The 25,016-nt window shown below is 44.3% G+C and overlaps 1 protein-coding gene across 4 annotated transcripts in view; it reads right to left on the bottom strand.

Annotated features, from left to right (window-relative positions):
- Window positions 1-25,016, bottom strand: part of EMID1 (EMI domain containing 1) — a 543,734-nt gene that overhangs the window by 28,161 nt on the left and 490,557 nt on the right. For all 4 annotated transcript variants that reach the window (XM_078667173.1, XM_078667172.1, XM_078667170.1 and 1 more), the window contains 2 exons: window positions 24,085-24,129; window positions 11,289-11,333 (listed from right to left, as the gene is read on the bottom strand). In XM_078667173.1, the coding sequence (XP_078523299.1) occupies window positions 11,289-11,333; window positions 24,085-24,129 (90 nt within the window). The remainder of the gene's footprint in view (window positions 1-11,288; window positions 11,334-24,084; window positions 24,130-25,016) is intronic.

Genomic DNA, 25,016 nt, shown 5'->3' with positions numbered 1-25,016 from the left:
CATATGGGGGAGGAACCATACCTAAAGAGCTATGCCTTGCTCTTCAGAAATGTGGCCCTGATGGTGGCGCGGAGAGATCTGATTAAGCCCTGGGGGGCGAAGTCTTTGCCGACCTTAGGGGAGTGGGTGTGAACTGGTGTACGGGGGCAGGAAAGTTGGTTTATTGGACAAGGGGCTGTCCGCGTAAATTTGACAAAATAAGGAGTTCATGGATGGCAGCAAGAGACATGACATCATGAGGGTGCAGGAGAGTATAAATGTAACAAGAGACAGGAGTGTGCAAGGCTTCAAACAAGATGAGAGGTCATGAGGAATGGGAAAAAACTATGTACTGTTCCGCCGCAGGATGCCTGGGACTAATTCAGGGGGAGCTGTCATTTATGACTGTATGCTTGATCACATGCCTCTTACAGTTTGGGGGGGATGGGGAGGTCTGTTGTTTATCCACATATGAAACTTTATAAAAATAAGTAGAAAAAATAAAAGAATGCTTTATTGCTGACAAGTTATCTCTGTGAGTAAAATGCTAACTGGTAGCATTTCGGGTGGATTATCTGCCGTTTAGAGGGCTTAGAAATGGAAGAAGTGAGTTATGAAGTTCTACATAAAAACAAACTTTTATTTCGTACTACTACTTTAGGGACAGGATGGGTACCAGATATGTGTTGCAGCATGGCAAGGGAAAACCTTCTCCACAAGCTACTTACTCATGGTTGGTTTAAAATTGCATTTATGAAAATGGAGACATTAGTTCTATATTTGGCCTGAAAAAATTTGAACCTAATAAATATGAATAAATGTAAGATCTGCCAAAATAAAGTTTTGTGCAGCAATTTTTTCTTTTCTGTGATGCTATTTTTTTTAAAACCATGCTATTATGTCTTGGAGAAGGGGTTGTCTGATTCTGTCCAATAAGAGACTTCCGGGTGGGGTTTGGTCATGCGAGCCACAGGTTGCCGCTCCCTGTGCTCTGCATCACTGCTGACTTCACCAAAGGTTGATTCCGTATTAAGGGAGATTCTTAGTGTGCTGCAGCATTTGCTGGGCCGGTGAACTGGAGCTGCTTCCGGTAACATCAAAGGGAGTTTATTGGAGCCGCTGTGCCTGTACAGCAAGGTGGTGATGCCGTGCTTGCTCCAATCCTTCTTTGGATCCAAGATGGCCGCTGCATCAACCATTCTTTGGGGGATCGAGGTGGAATTAAGAGCGGCTGATGCACAGAAGTGTGGAGTGGGGATCTCTTTGTGTCCTATTTTGGATCCTCTGGATTCAACTTTTTTCCTCATCAGTTTCCCGACTCCTTAGGACATAACATTCCACCATCTAGAGAATGTGTGGTGGTTGTTGAGGCTATGAACTTTCAGGATCATAAGGTGGTAAAGGCAGAGTGGAGGCATGCAGTGCAACAACACAATTTATACCATGAGAAATAACATTTTCTATTGGGAGAGGTGCAAATGGAAAATAACAAAAGTGGTCTATTATAGGACAACATGCAACAGAGGTAGACTTCAGAGGCCACCTTTTCATCTGTGGAGTACTATTTCCACCCTGACTAACACACTGCCTCTGGAGTGCTTGAAGCGAGTGAAGCTACTTGAGTAGACAAACACAGTACCATAACAGGCGAGAGGGCATTCATGGTTTCATTTGAGAGCCTTCACATGAAAGGTCAAGAAGAGATTGGCGGAAAAGTTGATTAGGCTGGCTAGGGTGGTAAAATTCCTACAGGCAGTAGAAAAGCAAATTGCAGTTTTCAAGATTTTAGCAGCGGAACAGCAGGAGTCAAATGGCTTTTATGCATATTTCCAGAGCTGTGCTATAATTTTGATCAATGCCGTGGAGGACTTCTTGGAGAAACTGGTGAAAAGCAAGAGGTTGACTAATATCTGCTTGCTGGGTTGAGAAGATCATGAAGGAGAGAAAAAGTTACAGACTGAGACCTTTCTTAGGAACACAATGGGTATTTATACCTCCTGTGGTTAGTACATAGGTCAGCACTAACCACAATAACAACTTGTGGCAAGCTGCGAGTCGTAGACCTGTGCTGCTGAATTAACAGGCGTCACAATGGGACTTGATTCTTCGATAGGCTGCTTAACAAGGTAGGGTGCTACATGTAGCTTGGGGGCAGTTGTTTTCCCTTCACATTAGCCCTGTTATCATTGCCAAGAACTAAGATTTCCATTAACTAAAGAAGAAGGTCATTGTCAAAGGAATCCCAAGCAATTTACAGTATTTGAACTGACTAAGGGCGATAAAGTGACCCTCTTCATTCAAGTTGACTCGACAATGGCCTATTCAGACTCTCTCCAAGCAGGATGGTCTCCCTTGTAATGAGATTGCTTAATGTTATCACCCTTTCCATCTTTGCTGTTGTTTCATGAATGTTGTACGTACCCACTGCACCTAATCAGTTCTGTTCATGCCTGTGGCGTCCAATACCTTGGTCTTTGCCCTCGATATTTTGGGAAGGTTCTAGTTGCAGGAGTTCCAGCTGACTGCTTGCCTGCCTCTTCTTTTCTCATTAGTGCTCGTGGCTGAGCTGTTGTTTCTTTCTGAGGCTTAGATCCTTCTTGGAATGACAGATGTTACTAGGTGGCGGGCTTGCACTGGATTGGTTCGATTCATAGGACAGAAGATGCTGAGACATAAGGATACTGATGATATACAGAACATATGGTGAGATCTCTGTGGAAAGTACCCTAATTCTCAATGTCTAAATTATCAGATTTAGAATACCTAAGTGTTACTACTAATGTCCTAAAAATACGACCTCACTTTAGTAAGACACGGGCTCTGGTCTCTGCAGCAACAGCAATCTCTGCTACAGCAGCAGAAACTCCTGGCTCAAGGATCCCTTCGAAGCCACAAAAAATGTTCTGAAGTGCTACATCAAGAATAGTTCTGACTGTGCACTAGACTGAAGCTCTCTAAAGAAAAAACAGTGAAGTGACTGTATTGCATCCACTACACTCCATCCGAGATGCCACGCAACATGACCTAAAAAGATTGCTGTAGTAATTGACGACATATCACCATTTACAATTCAGAGACGGACGGTGTGGGCTAGCTGTTGCGGACTGGGTTCAACACAGGAGCTCAATTTCAGCATATTCAGATCAGCCTTAGATAAGTAGCTATTCTCTCCATGTATCTCAGTTCCTTAGCAGAAAACGGAAATGATCACAAGAGAAGTCTTAAGTCTCAACAGTGCAGTATAGCCTCATGTAGGCTGCTACTTGGGTGAAGTCCAAAGGCGGTGTGCCTCCCTTTGTTTTCTCTTGTCTAGTGTGACAACTCAAGGGATGAAGTGTTATGTAAAGGAAGTGGAAACATGCAGTTATTTGCAGAGACATTAATCTGATAGGGACACAGCAACAGGCATCAGAGGTGACATGCAGAGGCAGTAAGCAAGAGGCAATATATTTCAGGCTTCACTGCTGTATCTCTCACAAGCTGCCTCAAGGAGGAGGAAAACGCAAGAAGCCTGGCACCTTCCACTTTCTTGTACGCTTCTGATGTTATCCATGTAAGACCATTTCTGACAGAAGAGCTTATGTATTGTTGTATGCAACAATCAATTGTACCAAGCTCTCCATGCCAGCAATTCTACCCAGCCAAATGCCCATTCCTGTCTCCTGGTGTCTGAAAAGACAAAGGGGTGGAGCTCATGACTGGGATGAGAGAGCCTAGAAGAATCTAGCAGTGTTACTCAATGTACAGTAGGGAAGTGGGTGACATTTTGGAAAGAAACATTGTGACGAATAAGGCACCCATTCCTCGAGGGGTTTTCCCCCATGCCAGAGAACAACTTTTGTCTTTTGTATTCTTCTCTCCAACCCACATCCAGTTGCTGAGTCACAAAGCATCTGGTCTTCCTCGTCTGCCTGTGCTCTTAATTTAACCCTTTTATCACCCCCCAATCCCATGGAAGTCTCTTTGGTCAGGGGACACGACATCCTCTGCCTTGTCCAGCATGTGCAACACCAATGGGTATAAAAGTGGAAGATGCCTAGACACCACCCGCACTGAAAGACACCCAGCTGAGAGTGACCTCGGAAGAGACTGGATAGCTGATCCCTGGAATAAGAAACATGATGGATGGAGTGGTACAGATGGAGTGTAATGAGAGAAGTGAGTCATGTAATTAATGGATGTAAATGTTTGGTCCTAGTGGGCCAGTTCTCTACTTTTATCTAGATTTATTTGAAATGCCAATTTATAGCCAAGTGACCAGGTTACCACTCACCTGAGTCACCAATTGGCCTTGAAAGCTCATAGCACACATCACTTAAGTGCCTTATTAAAGGTGCCAGTCAACGGAGAAAAATTATGCTTTTTACACAAAGTACCTTATGATGACTTGCTTGACTGGGTTTCACTCAATGTTGATGATTATACAGTTGATACACTCTTACTTTTGCGGTTACCAGGTAAGTCCGCCATTGTGTGGACCTAACTTTGCTGGCGGTACCACAAGTGTAGGTTTCTCTTTGCACCATTAGACTGTGTTTACAATGGGCTGAGGTGCAGAGAGAGGATACAATTGTAACACAATGCCATCAGCAGTACGAGGCCCTCAAAATGGTCCACAATTGCAGACCAAGAAATGCATGAAGCCCAGAAAGAAACATCAAAATAAATTTTACAGAAAATCAATATCAAGTGCACCCTGTCAAAACTGGTCACCCTAAGGTACCGTGCAATATATCATGTTTCTGTCCTTATTAAATGTTAACCAATGGTAGACGACAGGCAGCCCAACATTACACATTCCTCAATTCATTAGAAGTTTTTTCAAAATAATATACTTAAGAAAAGATTTTTGAATGTCCAGATGACCTTAAGAGACATCAACCTCAATGTCATTAATTTAATTTAAACCTACAATTAATATTTTACACCATGAGCCACATCACTGTCAGCGCTTACTTACATTTAATAAGCATAGGTTGACTGGTCGCAATATCATTTTCAAAATATCAACCTGCAACAAAATCGGCTTCCAACTCCCACTATGTCACCCAGGTAATAGATGCGGAGTTAAGAATAGTAAATTTAAATGTATTTATATATATTTACCTGGGCGATATACTTTAGTTGAAATACTACAGTTGGTGTAGATTGATATTATTGACTTCAATATTGTGACATACAATCATAAGAACTTGACAACATAGCTTAGTCGCAGAGAACATTCTTTTCAGAGTCTATACATTTAATGTACACTTAACATGAGAATACATGCCTTATACCAGAAAAGAAATCACCAGTTGTCATTGAAAATAATGATTCCTCACAGTCATAAGAGATGGAAGACAATTTTTGTTGTAGGGCATTTGACAAATACATTATATGGATGCATTAATTATAAATATACACCCATTTTGTGAGATCTGTCACAGAGTGAGATGTCACCTCAGTCACAGCATCCATTAAATCATATAACATAACTCTTTGTTCAGCTTAGATAACGCTTCCCAACTCCTGCTATTATACGATCTAGGACAAAAGCGAGAGATTGTATGTAATTCGGTTATATAACTTTGTTAGTACCCATACATGGGACATTACTTGACACCACCACTAAGATGGTGTTTACATTTACATTTAGTAAGATGTACCTTTGCCCATAGCAAGATGGTGTTTGATACCATAAGAGACATCTCTCACAATCCCAATTAAGATGTACCTAATTAAGATAACATCTTACACCACAGGAGACATGCCTCTTGCCATATATTAACTTATGACCAGAGCATGATAAGGTCATATGTCTATAATGCTTCATCTGCACTGTGTGGTTATGGGAAACATCCTTTACAACGGAACCGCTACAACGCGGTACCGTTACGACGCAGTTTTAACAACGAAAGTCGTTACAACGACTTTCGCTGGAAGGCGCTCTAGGATAGGGGATAGTTTAATTTACTATCCAACACCTTCCCTACTATCCACGGGGACTGGTGTTGGAATAGTAAATTAAACTATTTACTATCAGCGCCCCCCAAACGCAAGTCGTTGTAACGACTTGCATTGTTAAAACTGCGTCGTAAAGGGACGCGTTGTAACTGTACGCGTTGTACCGTCATACATCCATGGTTATTTAATGACAAGTATAATATATCTATGAGATAGCAGTATTGGTGTTATTTGCTAGAGTGAGGTGACATCTTACACTTAAGTGCTATCTGATATGTCAAGTTAGTTTATAGCTAGTTTGAGATTACACATTGTATGCCATGAACACACTGTAAAGGAGCTAAGCTTTCCATATCAGATTACCGCATTCTGAATGGCTATTATCTTGGTTAATATCAACCCGGGAGCTCACATTTAGCTCACAACACTCTAGGCTGCCCTAGGAAGATGCAGAAGGCTTTACTACCCTGATTTTTCTCATGTAGACCACAGGACTCCGTCCACTACCCCTCGAGGACTATAGATTCTGCCCTCTCTCTTAAACAAGCAGCTTTGTAAATTATTACATACACATTTAAGGAGGAAGAGAACCTGACCCTGGGATATACTATGAGGTACACAAGGCCATGTTTTTCATCAAGAGCTTAGGGTGCATACAAGTTTGATTGTGGATCACGGTTTGAGGGTGCAGAGGGAACATGAATGATGTCTTAAGACACAGAATTATTCAACCTGGCGTTATATATTTGAAGTCACGAATTTTGCTGGCACTAGATCAGATTTTACTAAACAGAGGATGTATCTTGTTAATCAGAGGGTTGGACTTCACAATAGTTTATCAATGGTTTAGAGACTTCAGGGTAAATAATGCTTTTGCTCTGAATTGAGTTTTTAACAAACAGGAGAGTCTTATTTTTGAATTAGCCTTCCAGAAAGTAGAAGTGGTTTGTCTCTGGGTAAGTGTTTTAAGGAGCAGAAGAAATTGGTTCCATATCGGGGCAGGAGTGTGGTGCTCTGCCCTTGAAATACAAGGGTATTTCTGAAGCATTAAATAGTAGCAACAATGACTTACACATTGTTATTCTGATTCAACAGACGTCAAGCGTACAGTGTACGCTACACTTTCATTGCCCAAAATATACCTTCATGCATTGTATGTTATAGCGTATACCCACTCCCCTCTTCTGTTATCACAGTGTTCCATATCTTAAAAGTCTCTTGCTGCAGGAAGGATTGGAAATATTTTGTTGACACACAGCAGTGTTGAAGCCGAATATGGAAATCTGTGCATAAATGCACATTGCACTCTGTTGCGGCTCTGGCAAAGTGTATCACAAACACCATTACCACAGATGGCCCATACTAAAGGGGAGAATTGTAGTGAAAGGAACATCCATGTGAAAACTGGAAATAAGGGACAAATAAGCTAGTCAAAGGCCAATTGGATGGCCTATAGCAGATAGGCAGGGAGTCCTACATCCTCTGACCCTCCACTTTCTACGTCCCAGATTTCGTGTATTCTTTTTATCTCTATGTAAATGTAAATGTAAATGTTTTTGAGCTTGTAAAGCGCACTGCTACCCGTCCATAGGTCTCCTGGTGCTGTATACCTCTGGGGAACCCGTCCTGGCTTTCCCTGTGGGATGGTCCCTTGCTGGGAGTCCCCAAGGTGGAGCCAGGCATCCCCGGAATTGGTGGGACCGGTGTGGATATTAGGCAAGCTAATGCCTAGAGTTGCCGAGTGGAACCCCTGATTAGAGTAAGCACCGAAGCGAGAATTATCGAGTCCGCTGACCAAGGTCCACGACCCTACCGCAACGGGAATTTAACCCTCGTCCTGGGCCGACTTCTGCTCTTGGGCCTGCTGCCTCTAACCAGTGAGCCACACTACTCCATACATACCCTATACATCTCTGTGTAAGTATGGTACTGCTGTAACAGACACATGGAACTAACGCCTTACAGAGCTTAAAAAACTCTTCACTACAAGTTCTTTTTTGTATTTCTTATCCGAAAAAGACTTAACTAATTCCTATGGTCATAAGGAAGCTTGTGCCAGACGAAAATTATTGCTTATAGTCCTTACTTTAGCACTGTGCACATCTTGTGATCTGTGGGTTTCCATTGTTACATCTTTAGGTGTACTGTATGGTGTTACTAAGTGGCATATATTTGTATTGCCTGGAAATCTCACAATAAAGAAAGATGAACTTAAAAGAGATGATTAGGCACCCCTATAAATAATTAACTGTGATATGGAGAACAACAGTGAACTTTAAACTGTAATTTCAGTATATACAATATTTGTGATTGTATCATGAAAACAATCACCTGGCATCTTGGTAAATGTAGGTTTAGCTGTGCCCAATGTCTCCTCGGTGGACCGAGTCTAACTCAGGATCGTAGAAGGAAACGTATGATGATGTCTCTGGAAAGGTCTGTGCCCTATACTTCTGATGGCACTCTCGCTTCCATCAGTTGTGGATATTCTAAGCGGAATGGTCTGAAAACTCTGGAATATGATGATATGAACTGGGACAAATATGTTTTTAACCAGGGCCAGACTGGGAACCACAACCGGCCCTGGCAAAGTGCTCGGCCGGCCCCCCCACACCCCCTGGGGGGTTGGAGGTTCTGCCGAGCTCTTTGCCAGGGCCGGTTTTTGGCCGATTTTGGTAGAGGGCCGATTTTGCAGCTATGCTGCAAAAACGGCCCTGTAACAAAAACGGCCCACAGGGGCCCCAAACCGGCCCCCACCCATGCGGCGCACCGGGGGTTTGCCCGGTGCCCGCTATGGCCAGTCCGGCCCTGTTTTTAACTCGGAAAAGAGCTCTGATCTCTTGGAGTTTAGATGATGATTTGGACAAGGCCTCTACCTCTGCTAAGGTAAAAGACCCCTTCTGGGGGGAAATGTTTAATCCTACCATGATAAGACATCCACGGAGTGCGGAATGTTGGCCAATGGACCATGGAACAAATACTTAAAGCTTTGGGGCAGGAAGTCTTTGGACAAAGATACCTGTAATTTGCTCCAGGCGGGGTGCCCTAGACCTTCTACTGGTGACAAGATCTGTTCTACTCTCTACCTGGATGCTGAGCTCATAACCTTTTTGTTTAAGTTTGGCAGGGATCCCAGGAAGTGAATCGAGAAGGACCTGAAACAATGTCAGGACAAAGTTCTTGATATGCTGGGTCCTTTGATTCCCATTCTTGATATGGATGTAGAGGCCAGGATAAAAAATGCCAGGTTTAATGTAGGGCTGTTGAGAGGTTGGGCACAATGCACCATTTGTATGTTGGGAATGCAAGCCTAATTGCAGAGAGAAGGAAGACAGTCCTAATGATGATGAATACCAGCTGCCTTTGGCCACCAGAAAGGACATGGGAGATCTGAAGGGACTACTTTTTGGGGAAAGCTTTGGCAAGTTCCAATGAAAATATGTTTTGACCGTTACTGCATTCAGCAAGGCTCAACCCAATATGCAAAGAGTCTTCGGCTCAAGGGCTATTTTTGGACTGACTGGAAGGAGAGGACTGTCTGGCTGTCAGCCATGGTTCATTCAGGTTCCAATATTATACCCAGGATGCCAGAAACGATGGCGGTTACAATAGGGGCCACCACTCCAGACCAGGCTTTTACCCTCAGAGAGGGAGAAATTCAAGATCCCGTGGTGGAAGAGTGAGGCCTCAGGGCGCCGGATATCAAGGTGAGCTTTATTTGTTATTCCCATGTAAAAGTTGGGGGGAAGGTTGAGATTCTTCATCCACAATTGGGAGCGAATTTAAGAAAAAACACTTTTTTTAAACATGTTAACTGGTTATAATATTTTATTGATTGATGTTTTTGGCATCATGTGCTTGTAGATTCATTTTGAGTTTGTAATTCCAGGTAACTCATTGTAAGGATTGGCAGAAGATGTTATCTTGTTTCGTTGCACCTTAAAGAGGATGAAAACTGTGCGCACTGGAAATTTAGATTCACTGTAAATTCTAATGTTTTATGATGTATTAATGTTCTTTAAAGGGCTGCATTTTGGGGCAGCAATAAAAGGTTATTGCATAATGTTAGCCCTTGTCTTAAATGAAATCAAGATTCTCTTTGCATGTTAATAGGCGAATCACCATTCTCTGCAAGATGATTGGTGTTTACAAAATGAAATTCCTTATCATATGTGATACCCGTATTGTGACTGGGGGATGGAAATGTTTTGGTGGATTGCAAAATAGTAGATACTTTTGTTGGTGACCTGGTATTAATGGTGATAGTGAAAAAAGCAACTTTTTCACACTAAAGAAGTATGACTCTTCAGAGTTGGAGCAAAGGAGGATGGCAGAGCTCTGGGGATGTTATTGGAACTGCTTTACCTTTGTTAAGCTCCAGGTTGCTTGGATTTGCCCCTACAGTCCATTGGTAACTGGGAGGAGAGGACAAAAAGAGTTTGTGGTTGCAGAATGCGGGGGACACATAATAGCCCTGGCCAAGAAAGACTGAGGTCTGGTTGATATTGACCCCTTGAATGTGTGCGAATCTTGCAATGCTGGAAGACCTCATCGGTACTTCTGCTCTGATCTGGCAATTGTAACATTAATTTTGTTGCAATGGTAATACATTTAGTGTGTATGAGAGATCTGCACTCTATACAGAGGTTAGTGTACAGACGTGGTTTGTACTATATAAAAACTAAGGTTTGCATTTTTACGCATTTGTGGTATAAGACAGGATTTCAAAGTACACCAGGAAGCTTGTAGCAGAAGAAATATGTTATAGAAGGATTTAGTGCACTTCATTGGTAAGGTGACCATATAATACAGTGTCATTGGGATACCAGTGAAATAGGACTGGATTAGAGTGTCTGAGTTAGGAGAGGGAGGCATGGTTTACTCTTCAGAGATACAGTACATGTAGGGATGGAGCAGGATATAATACTACTGATGCCAGTTAAGGGATGCTGAGGAGGATTACTGTGGTGTGGTACGGGAGGGTCCAATGTTAGTCCACTGTATCAGTAGAGAATTGGCTATATTAAAATACTGGGGTAAAGGAGAGAGATTTATGTCGTACATCATACTAATTTAGTAGTTGGAGGGCTAGACTGGAATGCTGATGCATAAGAGAGGGAGGTCTTTAGTATTTCACTTCTTCGGAAGAGGAAGGGATGGATTACAAAGCACAGGTAAAGGCGGGAGGGCTCGTTGGGCAGTTCTCTGGTTTTGTAGAGATATGAATGGATCATCATGCTAGAGAAGGTTGTGGACTATGTCTCACAGTTCAAGGTTTTGACAGCTGGACCAGGTGCTAGGGTGTCGACATCTAGACAGAGGTCGCAGCAAAACAACCTGAACATAAAATAGGTACACCTTACCGGCTGGCCTCGGTCGCCCTGCTCCCCCTTCACGCCAGGCTCACCCTGAAACAGAAACATTCATTATCACAGCGGGCTAGGAGGGGCAAGAAGAAGAAGGCAGTGGATACTGAGGGAAAAGTGACAGAGAGTGAGGGGCACATGAGAGAGAAGCAGTGAGTGAATGTCAGGGAGACAGATTGGGCTGAAAAATGGAGTGAGCAGAACCATCAAGAGAGAGATTAGTGAATAGGACAGATATTCAAGCAGAGGATTGGAAGGGGCAAAGAATGCAGAAGCAAAACAGCATGTGAAAATGAATAAAGATAGAGTGTAGACAAGAGAAAAAGTGGGATCTGGAGAAATAGCAATTGGCAAAAGATAGTGAGAAAGGTTGAAAACAGTATAGAAAGTGCAACCAAAATAGGAAGGAAGGGAAAAATCAGTAGACAGTGACAGAAAATTAAAAAGGAAGACTGCCAAAGACACTGGTCTAGAGGTATTACTCGAGGGAGGGAAACAAGGTGATTGAAATACTTGTAAGAAAATTACAGCAGGAGAAAGAAAAATGAAGGGAACGAAGAACCTAGGTAATTAGCTACACGTGGAAAAATTACCGGCCTGGTAATTCCTGTAGGCTTAGTCCTTGCACTTATTTCTTCACATCTGGTTAGGAATTACTTGCCGTTTGAGGTGGGATAGGAAACACGCTTCTCTAAATGAATCTTGTCGTTTTAAAACATGCCTGAACCCCCGGCAGGGTTATCCCTAAGTGTTCCTGAGCTCTAATGAGGCAATTCCATTCAGTTCCTACATATTTTTCAGGCATGCTTGTATTTTAAGGGCATGGCTTGGTGGGTATAGTGATGGTTGAAACAAGAGTCAAGTGTACCTGAATCACTCGGAAGGTCTTTTTTCCTTTTCTACACCTTTGTTTCCATATTGTTAATTGGCTGAGGATATTCCTCAAGCAAATTCGTTGCACAGACTGTTTTCCCCAAACGCTGCATATTTCCTGGAAGATGCACCAAGAGGCGAATAACAAGCACGAGGAGAGGCCTGTGCTGCTGGACTACAGCTTTCTGTAATGGTTATGTATCTACAGAAGCCGCTGATCATTAATTTTCTCTGGTGGAATGAGAATCAGGGGGCATATTACCAAGGAATAGCGCTATTTATCGCAAAATGCGCTTAGCGCATTTTTATATCGCTGCCTATTTCTGGATATGTTAGCGGAGAAAACATGCTATTAGCAACGTTTTTCTCCACTGTGCTAAAATATCCAGCGATAGTGGCGAAATGCGTGAATATCGCTGAGAATACAGCGATATTCACGCAGTAGCGACAAAATGCTCTTAGCCATGTTATCCACCTCCCATTGGATAACATGGCTAAGAACTGGTCTGGGCAGGTGTTAGTATTTGGAGATATTCGCGCTTAGCGCAAATATTTCCATCGTTACGCCTGCCTTGCTAATAGGCGATAGCGACGTTAGCGACTGCTTTCAGTCGCTAACTGGTTGGGTACGCCCACTTTGCATGTCATAAGCGATAAACATCGCTGACATGCTATCGCCTAAAAGCTGTCGCTAACATCAGTTAGCGACAGCTTGCTATAGGGCGATAGAATTATCGCCACTTAGCAGCCGAAAACGGCCGCTAAAGCAGCGATAATTGCCTATCGCCCTGCTTGATAATATGCCTCAAAGTGTTGGAAGGACCAGAGCACCATAGTTTCATAAAACCATGAAATATGGGATGTAATTCCCTAGGGATTAATGTTTTTTTTTTTGCAGGATGCCTATCACATGTGAGAAATTACTGGTGATAATGTATTTGGCAGATGTTCAAATACATACCTGAGTTTTCCAGGTAACACAGTACTGCACAGTAGAATTGTACATGTTATCATCTAAGATAGCAGAAGATTAAGGCAGTTTCCTGATGTAAATGCAATTCAAGTGGAGCCTTTGGAAGAAAGAAAGGACCCATCCACACAGTAAATAGGTGACAATCAAACGTCAAGGCTTCTAAATAAAGGCTGATTCAACACACACGCATCAGGAGCAGAAGTCTATGTTGGTTGTCGATGAGGAGGAGCATGGAAGCTTGAGACCTCTGTTGCTGTAACGAGGTGGAGTGGGGAGGCGCAACTGCATCAGATGGAGTCATTACCGTTGCCTAGTGAGGAAGGTGGTCTTTCTCCTGCATTCCAGAAAGAGTGGTGTGGAACTGGCTACTTTTGGAGCCCTCTACTCCAACCACAAGAGGTGTCAGCCATTGGCTGCTGAGATGACTCTCAGAAAAGTGGGCAGAGATGGTACTTCCGCAAGCAATGTGTGTATTCAAAATAGGCATTTCATTTTAAATATCCGTACAGAACTATCAGGGCTATACTATTAGGATGTGAGTGTATCTTCTTGCTTCTTGTGTCTTCAGTTGTTTGTATCTGCGTTTATAACAAATGCTCCTCGATCTGTGCTCAGATGTGCATGGTGGATTCCATTTCTACTGACCACAGCTTTACAATTGCATTGCTCTTAGAATGGCAATGACTCTGCGGCACACAGCTTGTTTGTTTTTCGTGCTCGTAAAACAATTCTTTGAACATAAAGCAATTACATTAGGTGCACCGTGTGCATATAGATTTTATTAAAGACTCTTAACAGCGCTTGCAGATCTGAAGGCGGAGTATAGATTGAGTTAAGTGTTCTTACCTTGGAGAATGTATTTCTAAAAGGACGAATTTGTACAGGTGACTGAAAATATTTAATCAGCACACACCCCATTCTTATTCCCAAAGTATGTTGTATCTTCAGTGGAGGTACGAATAAAGAAACACCCCAGCATGGACGTCTTTTATACATTGGTCATATAGTAGACCACGAGGTAATACATCTTGTCAACTCAACCTGCCATACAAGCTGGACGGTGTTTTATTTTAGCTAATGCTGGAAGTACCGTGGAGGGATGTGGGTGAGGATCAAATATGTGATCGCCCAAATGGTGACAAACATGGATTTAATGTTGGTTGCCGCAATGGGGGTTGGACAAAGATCAAACTCTGTGGTACCATGTTGTAAGGTGGTGAGTATATTTTATTTTCCCCATGAAGGGAATAGTGTACATTTCTAGAATTGATTCCTGTAGTGAGAGATGGAGGTGGGTGAGACTGTAACTCGGGTTCCAATGACGGGGGTTGAATAAATATTTAATGCTGATTCACAAAAAGGCAGGTATGTGAGTAGCCAATACCGATTTCGACAATGGAAGTTGGGTGAGTATCTCTCTCTCTCTCTCTCTCTCTCTCTCTCTCTCTCTCTCTCTCTCTCTCTCTCTATATATATATATATATATATATATATATATATATATATATTCACTGAAAAAAACATAGGTTATAGACCATATATAGTTAGGAATTAGCATTTACAAAACCTTATTTTACTCACACAAAACCATTGAAATTCGCATATATAGTTAGTTGCACTAACTATATATCGCGCACCCGCAATCCACTGCTGATCATGTCACATATTACATCATTCATGACATGGTCAGTGACATCACTGATGACATCACTGATGACATCACTGATGACATTGCACGCAATTTTACTATTACCATTATCACCTTACAGTAAATCTGCCCCAGTACTATACATTTACTACGTTGAGTGGAGAATTACTGTGTGTGACCGATTTTCTGGTTGTAAAACCACATGGAATTCACAATTCGGTGGGGTTTAATGCGTATATTTACCTCTTTCCCCAAATAGGTGAGGAATGTATGTGGGGACTTCTGGGTGGGGTGAGGGTGAGGAAGGGGATTTGGGGGAGTATGGGAGAGAAGTGGAAGATGCTTTCTGCCACTGTATGCTCCCCCTGTCAGAACAAAAATGGGGGATGAATTGTGGCTGCTCCTATAGAAAAAGCCATGTGCGATTTTACCACATGGAATTAAAGAACTGTAAAATCAGGTAAGGTCCGGTTCTCCCTTACCAGAGTGTGGAAAAGGTGACACACTTGGAATAAGGTGGACCAGAATTCCATGAGGTAATTCCACTTCTATCAACCCCAGGCAAAGTGTTAACAGAGTCATCCTGACCAGAACGAAAGAACAAGTTGATACTCCTTTGTGAGACCAGCAAGTTAATTTCCGCAAAGATAGATACTGTACAGACCAGACTGCAATACTGAACATCATCACTGAGCAGTTGATGGAATGGGACTTCCCCCTCTATGTCAGCTTCATCGACAATGAGAAGAAATTCAACAGCGTGGACAGAGAGGCCCTTTGGGAACTCCCCCACTACTGCAGTGTACCAGATAAACTCAAAAGAGCCATCAGGGTCTCTTATGAGGGAATGACCTTCAAGTAAGTCCATAGAGGACAACTCGATGAAGTCTTTGAAGCGAGGACTAAGGTCTGCTAGGGTTGTTTGCTTTTGCCTTTTATCTTCCTGCTGGCAATAGACTGGATCATGATGAATCCACAGCAATGAGTAGCAATGGGACCCAGTGGACACCTTGGATGCAGTTCGACGACCTGGACTTTGCAGACGACCTAGCCCTACTTTTCCATTACCATCTGCAGATGCAAGAGAAGACTGATAATGTGCCAGCAACATCCGAACAACTTGGCCTCAACATCCGCAGGGGAAAACCAAGATCCTGGAGGGTAACAGGTTCAGTACAACTGCAGTCACTCTTGCACGTGATGCACTGGAAGAGGTTGAGGCCTTGACCTACCACAACAGTGTTATAGACAAGCAGGGTGGCACAGACGCTGACGTCAAGGAAAGAATCTGCAAAGCAGGGATGCCTTCATTCAGCCTAAGAAGATCTGGATCTTCAAGGACATAACACTGCAAACCAAGATCAGGATTTTTAACACAAATGTAAAAACTGTATTTCTGTATGGAGCAGAAACTTGGAGGGCAACAGTGACCACCAACAAGTCTAGCCCTTCATCAACACCTGTCTGAGGAAAATCCTACAAATTAGTTGGCCAAACACCATAAACAGCAACAAACTATGACAGCAGACTTTCCAACTTCCTACTTGTGAAGAAATTATGAAAAGACGCTGCGGCCTCCACAAACCCACATCAAACATCACCAGACAAGCCATGCCCCGGAACCCTCAAGGAAAAAGGAAAAAAGGAAGGCCAAGAACACCTGGCGCCAAGGCCTTAAGGCTGACTGCAAGGAGATGGGTACACCTGGAATCAGATTGAAAGAAAAGCCAAGGATAGAGATGGCTGGAGAGTCCTGGTTGATGGCCTACACCCCTGGAGGGATCGTAGGCATAAGTAATTCTGCTTCACCTGACTCATAATGAGTGCCTAAATGTTGGTTCCCATAATAGGAAGTATTTAATATAGATTCCAACAAAGGGACATGGGTGAGTATTTAATGCTGAACCCAACATAAGGAAGTGAATGAATATCCAATGATGATTCCAACAATGTGAGGTGGGTGACTACCTAATGTTGATTTGACATCTAACCCCCGGTCCCGACTTACCGCGCTGGTTTGATGGGCTGCGCGTCTGATCTGCTGGCTTGCCCGGGAACAAGGAGCTGCTTCTGTGTCTCCTAGGCGGGTCGCGCTGATCCCGCGCCACCGGTGGGACTCAGCTTGAGCCTATCGTGGGTCCGATAGCCGCTCTGCCGTGGAAGAGTCCTGGCTGCACTAAAGACCGGATCGGAGTGGAGAGACTCCCGGGGCCCCCACCGGAGATGAGCGAACTCGCGATGTGTCCTTTGCGGCCGCTGAAGATCGGCGCGGCTGCCCCCTTCCACAACTGAAGACACAACACGCAGGGGTAAGGCACCCCCCCCCCGCACCCGCGCTCACGGTGGGACCGATCCTCTCCCCCCACCACTACATCCGGGGACTACATTGATCCGGCGACGCCTGGCCCTAAGATAGCCGCCGCCCAAGACATACACTAATAATAATAATAATAAAGAAGTTTATAGAGCGCTATGGCTGCGCCATCCCGGCGTGTCGCCGCGCCGTAGAATTGTGGAGCCAAAAAAAGACATAAGAGCTAACCAGCAGCAGATACCAGAACCCTTTTAGCATGTAAACAAGTGAGTTTTTAACAGACAGCAAAACTTCCTTTCTGTTTGCTCAAGACGCAGGTTAAGTGGAAGTTTATTCCAACTTATGGCAGCAATCACTCTAAAAGAGCGACCTCCCATTTTTGCCCTCTTAAATCGATGGGTCACCAAAGAGCCCATTCCACAGGACCGAAGTGCTCGCACTGGCTCATATCTGGTGATCAGGTCAGCCAGATATGGGGGAGCCTTCTGCCACAAGATCCGATGACAAGTCAAGAGGGCTTTAAACAGTATTCTTTTTTTAACAGGCAGCCAGTGGAGGGCCGCCAGAGCTGCACTGGATGCCGCTCTTCTGGGGAGTCTGAGCACAAGCCGCGCTGCCGCATTTTGTAGTACCTGAAGACGCCCTATGCTTTTACACGATGCTCCCAGAAAGAGGACATTCCCGTAATCAATCCGGGATGTGATCAAGGTCTGGGTCATCGTGCGTCTTGCCTCCAGGGGGAGCAGATCCAGGGTTTTATTTAAGATCTTGAGTACCCCGAAACCCTTTCCGACCACCCGCCTAATATGCGACTCATAGGAAAGTGAAGGGTCTACCCAGATCCCTAGATTCTTGGCTTCGACGCACGGAATAGGTGCTACCCCCAGACACTTAGGCCACCAGTCGTCAGCCCATTTCCGTTTATCACCACCTACCACCAGTACCTCCGTTTTTGAACCATTCAGCTTCAGGCAATGATTGTCCATCCATACAGCTAATGCCTGCATACAAGCTCTAAAGTTGTCTATATGTCCTTCCTCAACGGAGGCCACAATAAGCAGGGGTAAAACCTCACCGCTACAACTGGGGATTACTTTGATCCGGTGACGCCTGGCCCCAAGATGGCCACCGCCCAGGACCTGCACCATCTGAAAGGTAGATCGTGAGGCTGCCTCCACCTTACCGATGCATACAACGAGCTTGGGCAAGTCCCCCCCATCCTTCTGACAGGATGGGCCCCTCAGGCCCAATTCATCTTTCCAGCGAGTTGAAATCGGCTGATTAACGGTCCCTGACCTCAAGATGTCCGCCACTTTAGACAGAAAGTGACATAGGGAAGAGCGAGTGGCTGCCCCCCAACATTGCCAGATCGCGGTACGGGCTGAGGAAAGGCCCCCCCCCACCTGCTGTTCACGGTGGGCTCCCCGGGTCTATTAATTCAACAATAGTGTAGAGCTAGGCCTAGACTGATGGACAACGACTGGCCCTAAGATGGCTGCCTCCTAAGACGCCGAAACAGCAAGAGTTTATTGATGATAGTGATGGTTTATTGATGGTAATTAATAAGATCTACCCTCCGCCTACCACAATGAGGTTAGCATCTCAAGGAAAGCTCTAAGGTATCAATCATCCGCACGTCACCCTCACCCTCCCGCAATATCCACTCTCATACCTCAGCCTACGCCCTATCCCTCCTGTCTACTCGTTGCCTCCTCAATCACGGCCCCCTTTCCAAGGCTAGCCCTCTTGTCCCCTTGCTCAGCTCATCCTCCCCCCCTCAGCTTGCAACAATGCCACCAGGCACGTCACCCTCCGTCGTACCTCCTACCTTGTCCCACATGAAACCTCACAGTGTGAACGCCTTCGTGATTAGCTTCCCCCCTAACCTCTCTCCAAAAGCGAGAAGAAACCACAAGCACAATTTAATCAGACAACACCCAGAAACTCTATTTGCCGACACATACCACTGCTCCTCCAAAGGACAGTTTAAGATGGACCTCATCTTCCACACAGATAGTCCGGAAAGCTGAAACTCCGTATTGAGAATACAACTGCACATATCCAAAACGACGACCACATCACACAGCTGCAAATTGACAACCTCCCTACCTAACCAGGCAAATAGAAAAGGGAATACTTCAGTGACCATCTACTCTAATGGCACAGTTTTGGTACAGGCCAATAATGAGAACCTAGAGGCCTTCGACTCCCTCTTCCCCACCCTCTGCACAGCACACCTACAGTCACGACGTCCTTCTCCACCCCATCCTAATGCCCGAGCTACCTCCCTCTGCAGGAGTTAGAAATATCCTCCCCCCCCTCCAGACGAGACACCCCAGTCCCCCCCTCAGAATCCCCCCTCAACACGCTGTCCCTGTGAACCACAGCCTTCAGGTCTCTAATGACGACCAACGCCCGCTCCCCCCGCTATCCCATCCTCCTCGTCATCACTCTAGCATCCCACGAGATCAGCCTACTGACCCCCAGCAACCTACCAGAGAAGACTAAGCTCCACCGCCCCAGCAATCTTACCCACGCCAACAACATAACACCCTCCCTAGAGCCCGGTCTACGGACCCCCGCATCACCCCAACTGACCCACGGAGGAAGAGCTCAAGACCTAACACCCGAACAAGGGCTTCTAATACCAACAGCCCAGTTGACCTTCCCAGCATTAAAACCCCAATGGAGATCTGGCCCCCCTTCCCTCGAGATGCCCCTACCCATAACTGCTCATCACCAGCCCAGAAAAATATGGCGCACCGGTTGTCCCTACTAGAGAGTCAGCTTGAAATGATATGCAGCGGTCTGGAAGACATGCTTTCCAATCTTGATAAGACTCGTAAGCCCCGACATGTCCAACACAGGGCCGCTGATTCGAATGACTCTTTTACTCTCAATGTCTGTTCTGGAAACTTACCTACGCCCGAGAAACGACCACCAACGCCCCCTAGAACTAACGCGGGGATCCCACTTCATTCTCCCTCAAGAACCTCAGCCCCCGCATTTGAAGCTCAGACATACACTAGTAAAGATGTGGAGACCCAATCAAATAGACCTCTCAGATCTGCTGCAGCAATGTCAGACGAAGAAGCCATGGAACTAGCCTCCACCTATGTTTCCCATCCCCCAATTGCCACCAACGCCAAGATTCAAGTGATCACGGGCTTCGGAAGAGATATCACACCTGTGACGCTTACCAGACCTCCACCCGCCCTCACCTTCATACCGAGGGCCCCCTTAGAAAAGCAGACGACCAAACACAATATTGCTACCAACTGCATGCTCATTAACTGTAGATCTGCCCACAAGCATGCAACGGAACTTGCCAAAGCCATCCTCTCTCAGGAGTTAGACATTGCGTTCATCACGGAGACTTGGCTAAAGGAATGCTCCCCACCTTGCTTTGACATGTTAGTGCCCCCGGGTTTCAAACTCATCAATAAAGACAGAATAGACCAACGCGGTGGAGGGATAGCCATCATCCATAAAGAGGATATTGACATCACTGTAATGGACCCTTGCGAATATAGCTCCTTTGAATGTTTATCGGTCTCTGTTAAGCTTAAGGACAACAGCCCTTTAGTAGGTCACCTTCTCTACCACCCACCCGGCAACAACACTACTTTTGGGGAACATCTTTCTGACCTGATTGCCCATTGCGCACTCAAAGACATTAACCACATCATTTTGGGGGATCTCAACCTACGTTGGAATGAATCCAATAACGCTCTAATCCAATCGCTTAATACTCTCCTTTGTGACAATAACCTTTCCCAACATTGCTCCGAAGAAACTCATAACAAAGGAGCGACCTTGGATGCCATCATTGCTCAACAAGACACAATTACAATCGACAACATCCTCCCAGTGGACTGGTTGGATCACCACATGATCTTATTCCACATTAACCAAAGAGTCCTATCCCTGCCTCCTGTGCAGGATCCTCCCAAATGGTGAAGAAATTTCTCCCAGATTCCCCTGGAAGTCATGGAAGATAGGCTAAAGTTGCTCCTTCCTAACGATGAAAATCTATCCACAACCGATCTTACCTCACTCTATAACATCAATATGCTAAACCTCCTCGACCATCTAGCACCATTGAAACAAAGAAAGAACCGAACCATTCCGTCCAGATCCTGGTTCGACTCGGACACTAATGAAGAAAGGAGACAATTAACAGCTGCTGAAAGACAATGGAGAAGTGTGCCTAATATCTCCCACCGAGACAAACTGAGATCCATCCGGAAGAAGTACAACAACCATATTAAGAACAAGAAATCCATGTATTGCAGATCTGCTCTCGACAACGCAAAAAACAGACCCAAGGAGCTCTTCAGTATTATCAAACAACAAACTTCCAAACCGGATTCCTCGCTTGGACAGGCCTCCAAAGAACGTTGCGACAACTTCGACAACTTCTTCAATGACAAGGTCTCCAAGATTGAGCGCTCACTGTTCATCAACTGCTCTCCCCGACCCCATAGCAGCATAGGGGGATGCTTGGTTGCGCTCCACCACCAAATACTAAACCATGGTCACTCTTCCAGCCCATTCTAGAAGAGGAAATAGTCACATTTATCTCCACCGCGAAACCTTCATCTCATGCCCTTGACCCCCTTCCTGCTCTTCTAGCCAAAAAACTGAAACTCTCCCTAGCCCCACTTTGGTGCAGGTTCATTAACAGCTGCTTAAAAAACGGAACCGTCTCAGATTGCCTGAAAGTGGGACAAGTCACCCTATTGCTAAAGAAACCAGGCCTCGATGCAAATGACTTAAATAATTTCAGACCCGTCTCCAATCTTCCTCTCCTTTCCAAAATACTAGAAAGGTGTGTTCTCCAACAATTAACACAGCACTTGAACAATACCAACCTCCTGGACTCACATTAGTCAGGATTCAGGAAAGGGTGTAGCACGGAAACTGCAATCCTTAACATAATTGATGACATACACAAATCACTTGACCAAGACCAATGCTGCCTCCTCATCCTCCTCGACCTATCTGCAGCATTCGACACAGTTGACCCCTTTCTTCTCCTCAAAGCCCTCGAAGAAAGGGCTGGACTAGATGATGTGGTCCTCAAGTGGTTTTCTTCTTTCCTGCATAATCGCTCTCAAAGAATCAAAATGAGAAGCTTTGAATCCGACCGTCATCCAGTCAATAGAGGAGTTCCACAAGGTTCAGTACTCTCCCCTCAACTCTTCAACATCTACATGGAACCCCTCTCCACCCTTCTCAGGAAAGCTAACATCCCCTTCCACCTCTATGCAGACGATACTCAAATCTATCTGGAAATCTCCTCTGCTAATGACATTCACAGACTCAAAGAAACACTAAAGGAAGTCCAATGCTGGCTATCAAGCACCCATCTAAAGCTGAACCCTGACAAAACGGAATTACTCCTCATCTCAAACAAAGAAGAAAACCCACAAATGATCGAATGGCTAAAAGATATAGACGCGCTCAATAAGAATCTCTCCCTAGCGGACTCCGTCAAATCGCTAGGCATCACACTTGACTCCAAACTAGATCTGACCAAACACATCAAGATCTCGGCTAAGAGCGCCTTCCTTAATCTGAAGCTACTAAGCAAAATAAAACTGTTCATTCCACCCAATGATCTCAAACAAGCCACCCAAGCATTGGTGTTATCAAGACTTGACTATGGGAATGCAATCCTCTCCGGAATACCCAAAATTCATCTTGCTCCACTGAAAACAACCCTTAACGCGGCTGCCAGAATGGTCACTGGAATAAAGAAATTTGACCACATCTCTCCGGCACTAACAGAACTCAAATGGCTACCAATAGAATTGCGGGTGAACTTTAAAACAGCATGCCTCACCCACAAAGCCCTTCACACTGGCAAACCTAAATATCTGGCGGCCAAACTTAAAAAAGCGGGTCAGAACAGGAACCTCAGCAGCTCTAACACCCTACTCCTGATCCCACTAAAAACGCGAAAACAAAAAACCAAGGACCGGTCCTTCGCCGGGAATGCACCCAAAATCTGGAACTCTATCCCCCCGACATCAGAACTATTCCTTCTTTCCCTAAATTCAAAAGCAAGCTCAAAATCCTGTTCCTTGATCGCTCCTTAACTATCAGATAGGATCACCCTGGAATGTCCTAAGAGAAAAAAAAAAACATGCAATGGATTTCTCCCTCTTCTTCCACTGTGACTCGCACCTTGAATGTCTCTGTGCACTATATTGTACTTTGCCATGCTCTGTTTGCTTTCTTTTTGCACCGCCTTGTAATTATGTGAAGCGCTCTGATACCTTGCGGTCTGGCTAACGCTATACAAAACTTCTTAAATAAATAAATAAATGAATATCTACTGTTGATTCCCACAATGGGAGGTGGGTGAGTATCTGATTGTGATTCCCCCAATTGTAGGTGGGTGAGTTTCTAAAGTTGCTTCACACAATGGTGTGTATAAAAAAATGTAACCCTACAAAAGTAATTGGGTGATTATCTACTGTTGATTCTCACAATGGATGGTAGATATATTTCAAAATATGGTTTCCACAATGGGAGGTGGTTGAGTATCTAATGTTGATTCCCATGATTGGTGAGTATATAATGCTAGTGCTTACAGTTGGATGTGGGTGAGAATCAAATGATGGACATCCTAAAATACAAGATGAATGAGGATAGATGTGGTTGCATAATATGAACTGTGAGAGGTACTTAACAAGGGTTCCCATATTGGGAGGTGGTGAGTCTCACAATAGGAAATAGGAGAGGATATAATTTTGGGGTTTCACAATGGAACGTTTGTAAGGATTTAATTGTCATGTCCCACGTCAGGAATTGAATGCGAGTAGAAAGTTCGGATCTCGCAACACTATGTTGATAATGTCCAAGTGCGGAATTCTTACAATGTGATGCCAATAAGGATTTACATTAGACTTCCCACAATTTAAAGATTGTCGTCATTGGAGAAGAATTTGTGTTAAAGCAGTATTGCCTCACTTACACTTTCTCCCTTAGCACCACGCTGACCAGGATAACCAGGTGCCCCCTAAGTGAAACAAAAAGAGAGAGGTGTGGTTACAATTTATGTGTTTATTACAGTTTTTATAAAAATTAGTTACCTTTTAATGCACCCAACAATCTTCTTGTATTTCCAACCTCTATCACACATTTATGCCTCTATTTACCAAATCATTCCTCTATGATCCTACCTACCCGTCCTTCAGGTTTACTGTAGATAAGTTGCTTGCTCTAGGGGTTAGACATTTCTAAACCATAATTCATCTCCTCATACGCCCATTCCTCCATCTCCACATCCACCACATCACACTTTTCAGACATCCAAGCGACCTAGACACCTGGTCTTCAATCCAGCTGTCAGCCAATTACCCCAAGGTTCAGAATAATTTAATGTACCAGCACCTGACAAAATACATTACTTAGAGACATATAACTTCTTTTTATTTTTTTCTGTCTCTTCTTTGAAGGAATTATCTCTCCATGTTCCATTGTTTTCCTTGAGGCAGACAGGTTTGTAATTAAATTTCACAGAACATGTTTGGGCCAGTGGCGCCGAGGTGAGACAGTATGGCTCAAACCCATTAGAAGAGTATGAAGCAATGATGCACATATGTTAATAACAGACCACCCAAGGCTTAAGTTTAACACAATTATACTTATTCTGGGCACGCTGTCAATTCTCCAAGACAAGAGTGAATCCCTAGTCACTTCTGTTTTCAGGCAAGTATCAGTGTCTTTTTTAATATCACTTTGTTTTCCATTTCATTGGGAAAGGATTTATTTCACTCCAACAAGGTGTTAGCTGCATGCCAGCTCCCACAATAATGATACCAGTGGATAGGGTACCCATATTAAGAGACCTTTAACTGTGATTCTTCTCAAAGCATGTTCTCAGACGACTGACCACAGAAGAAT

Source organism: Lissotriton helveticus, chromosome 11 (genome assembly GCF_964261635.1).
Source record: "Lissotriton helveticus chromosome 11, aLisHel1.1, whole genome shotgun sequence".
In the NCBI taxonomy this organism is placed as follows: Eukaryota; Metazoa; Chordata; class Amphibia; order Caudata; family Salamandridae; genus Lissotriton; species Lissotriton helveticus.
Note: the sequence above shows the minus strand (reverse complement) of the source record. Positions and strands in the feature narration are given on the sequence as shown.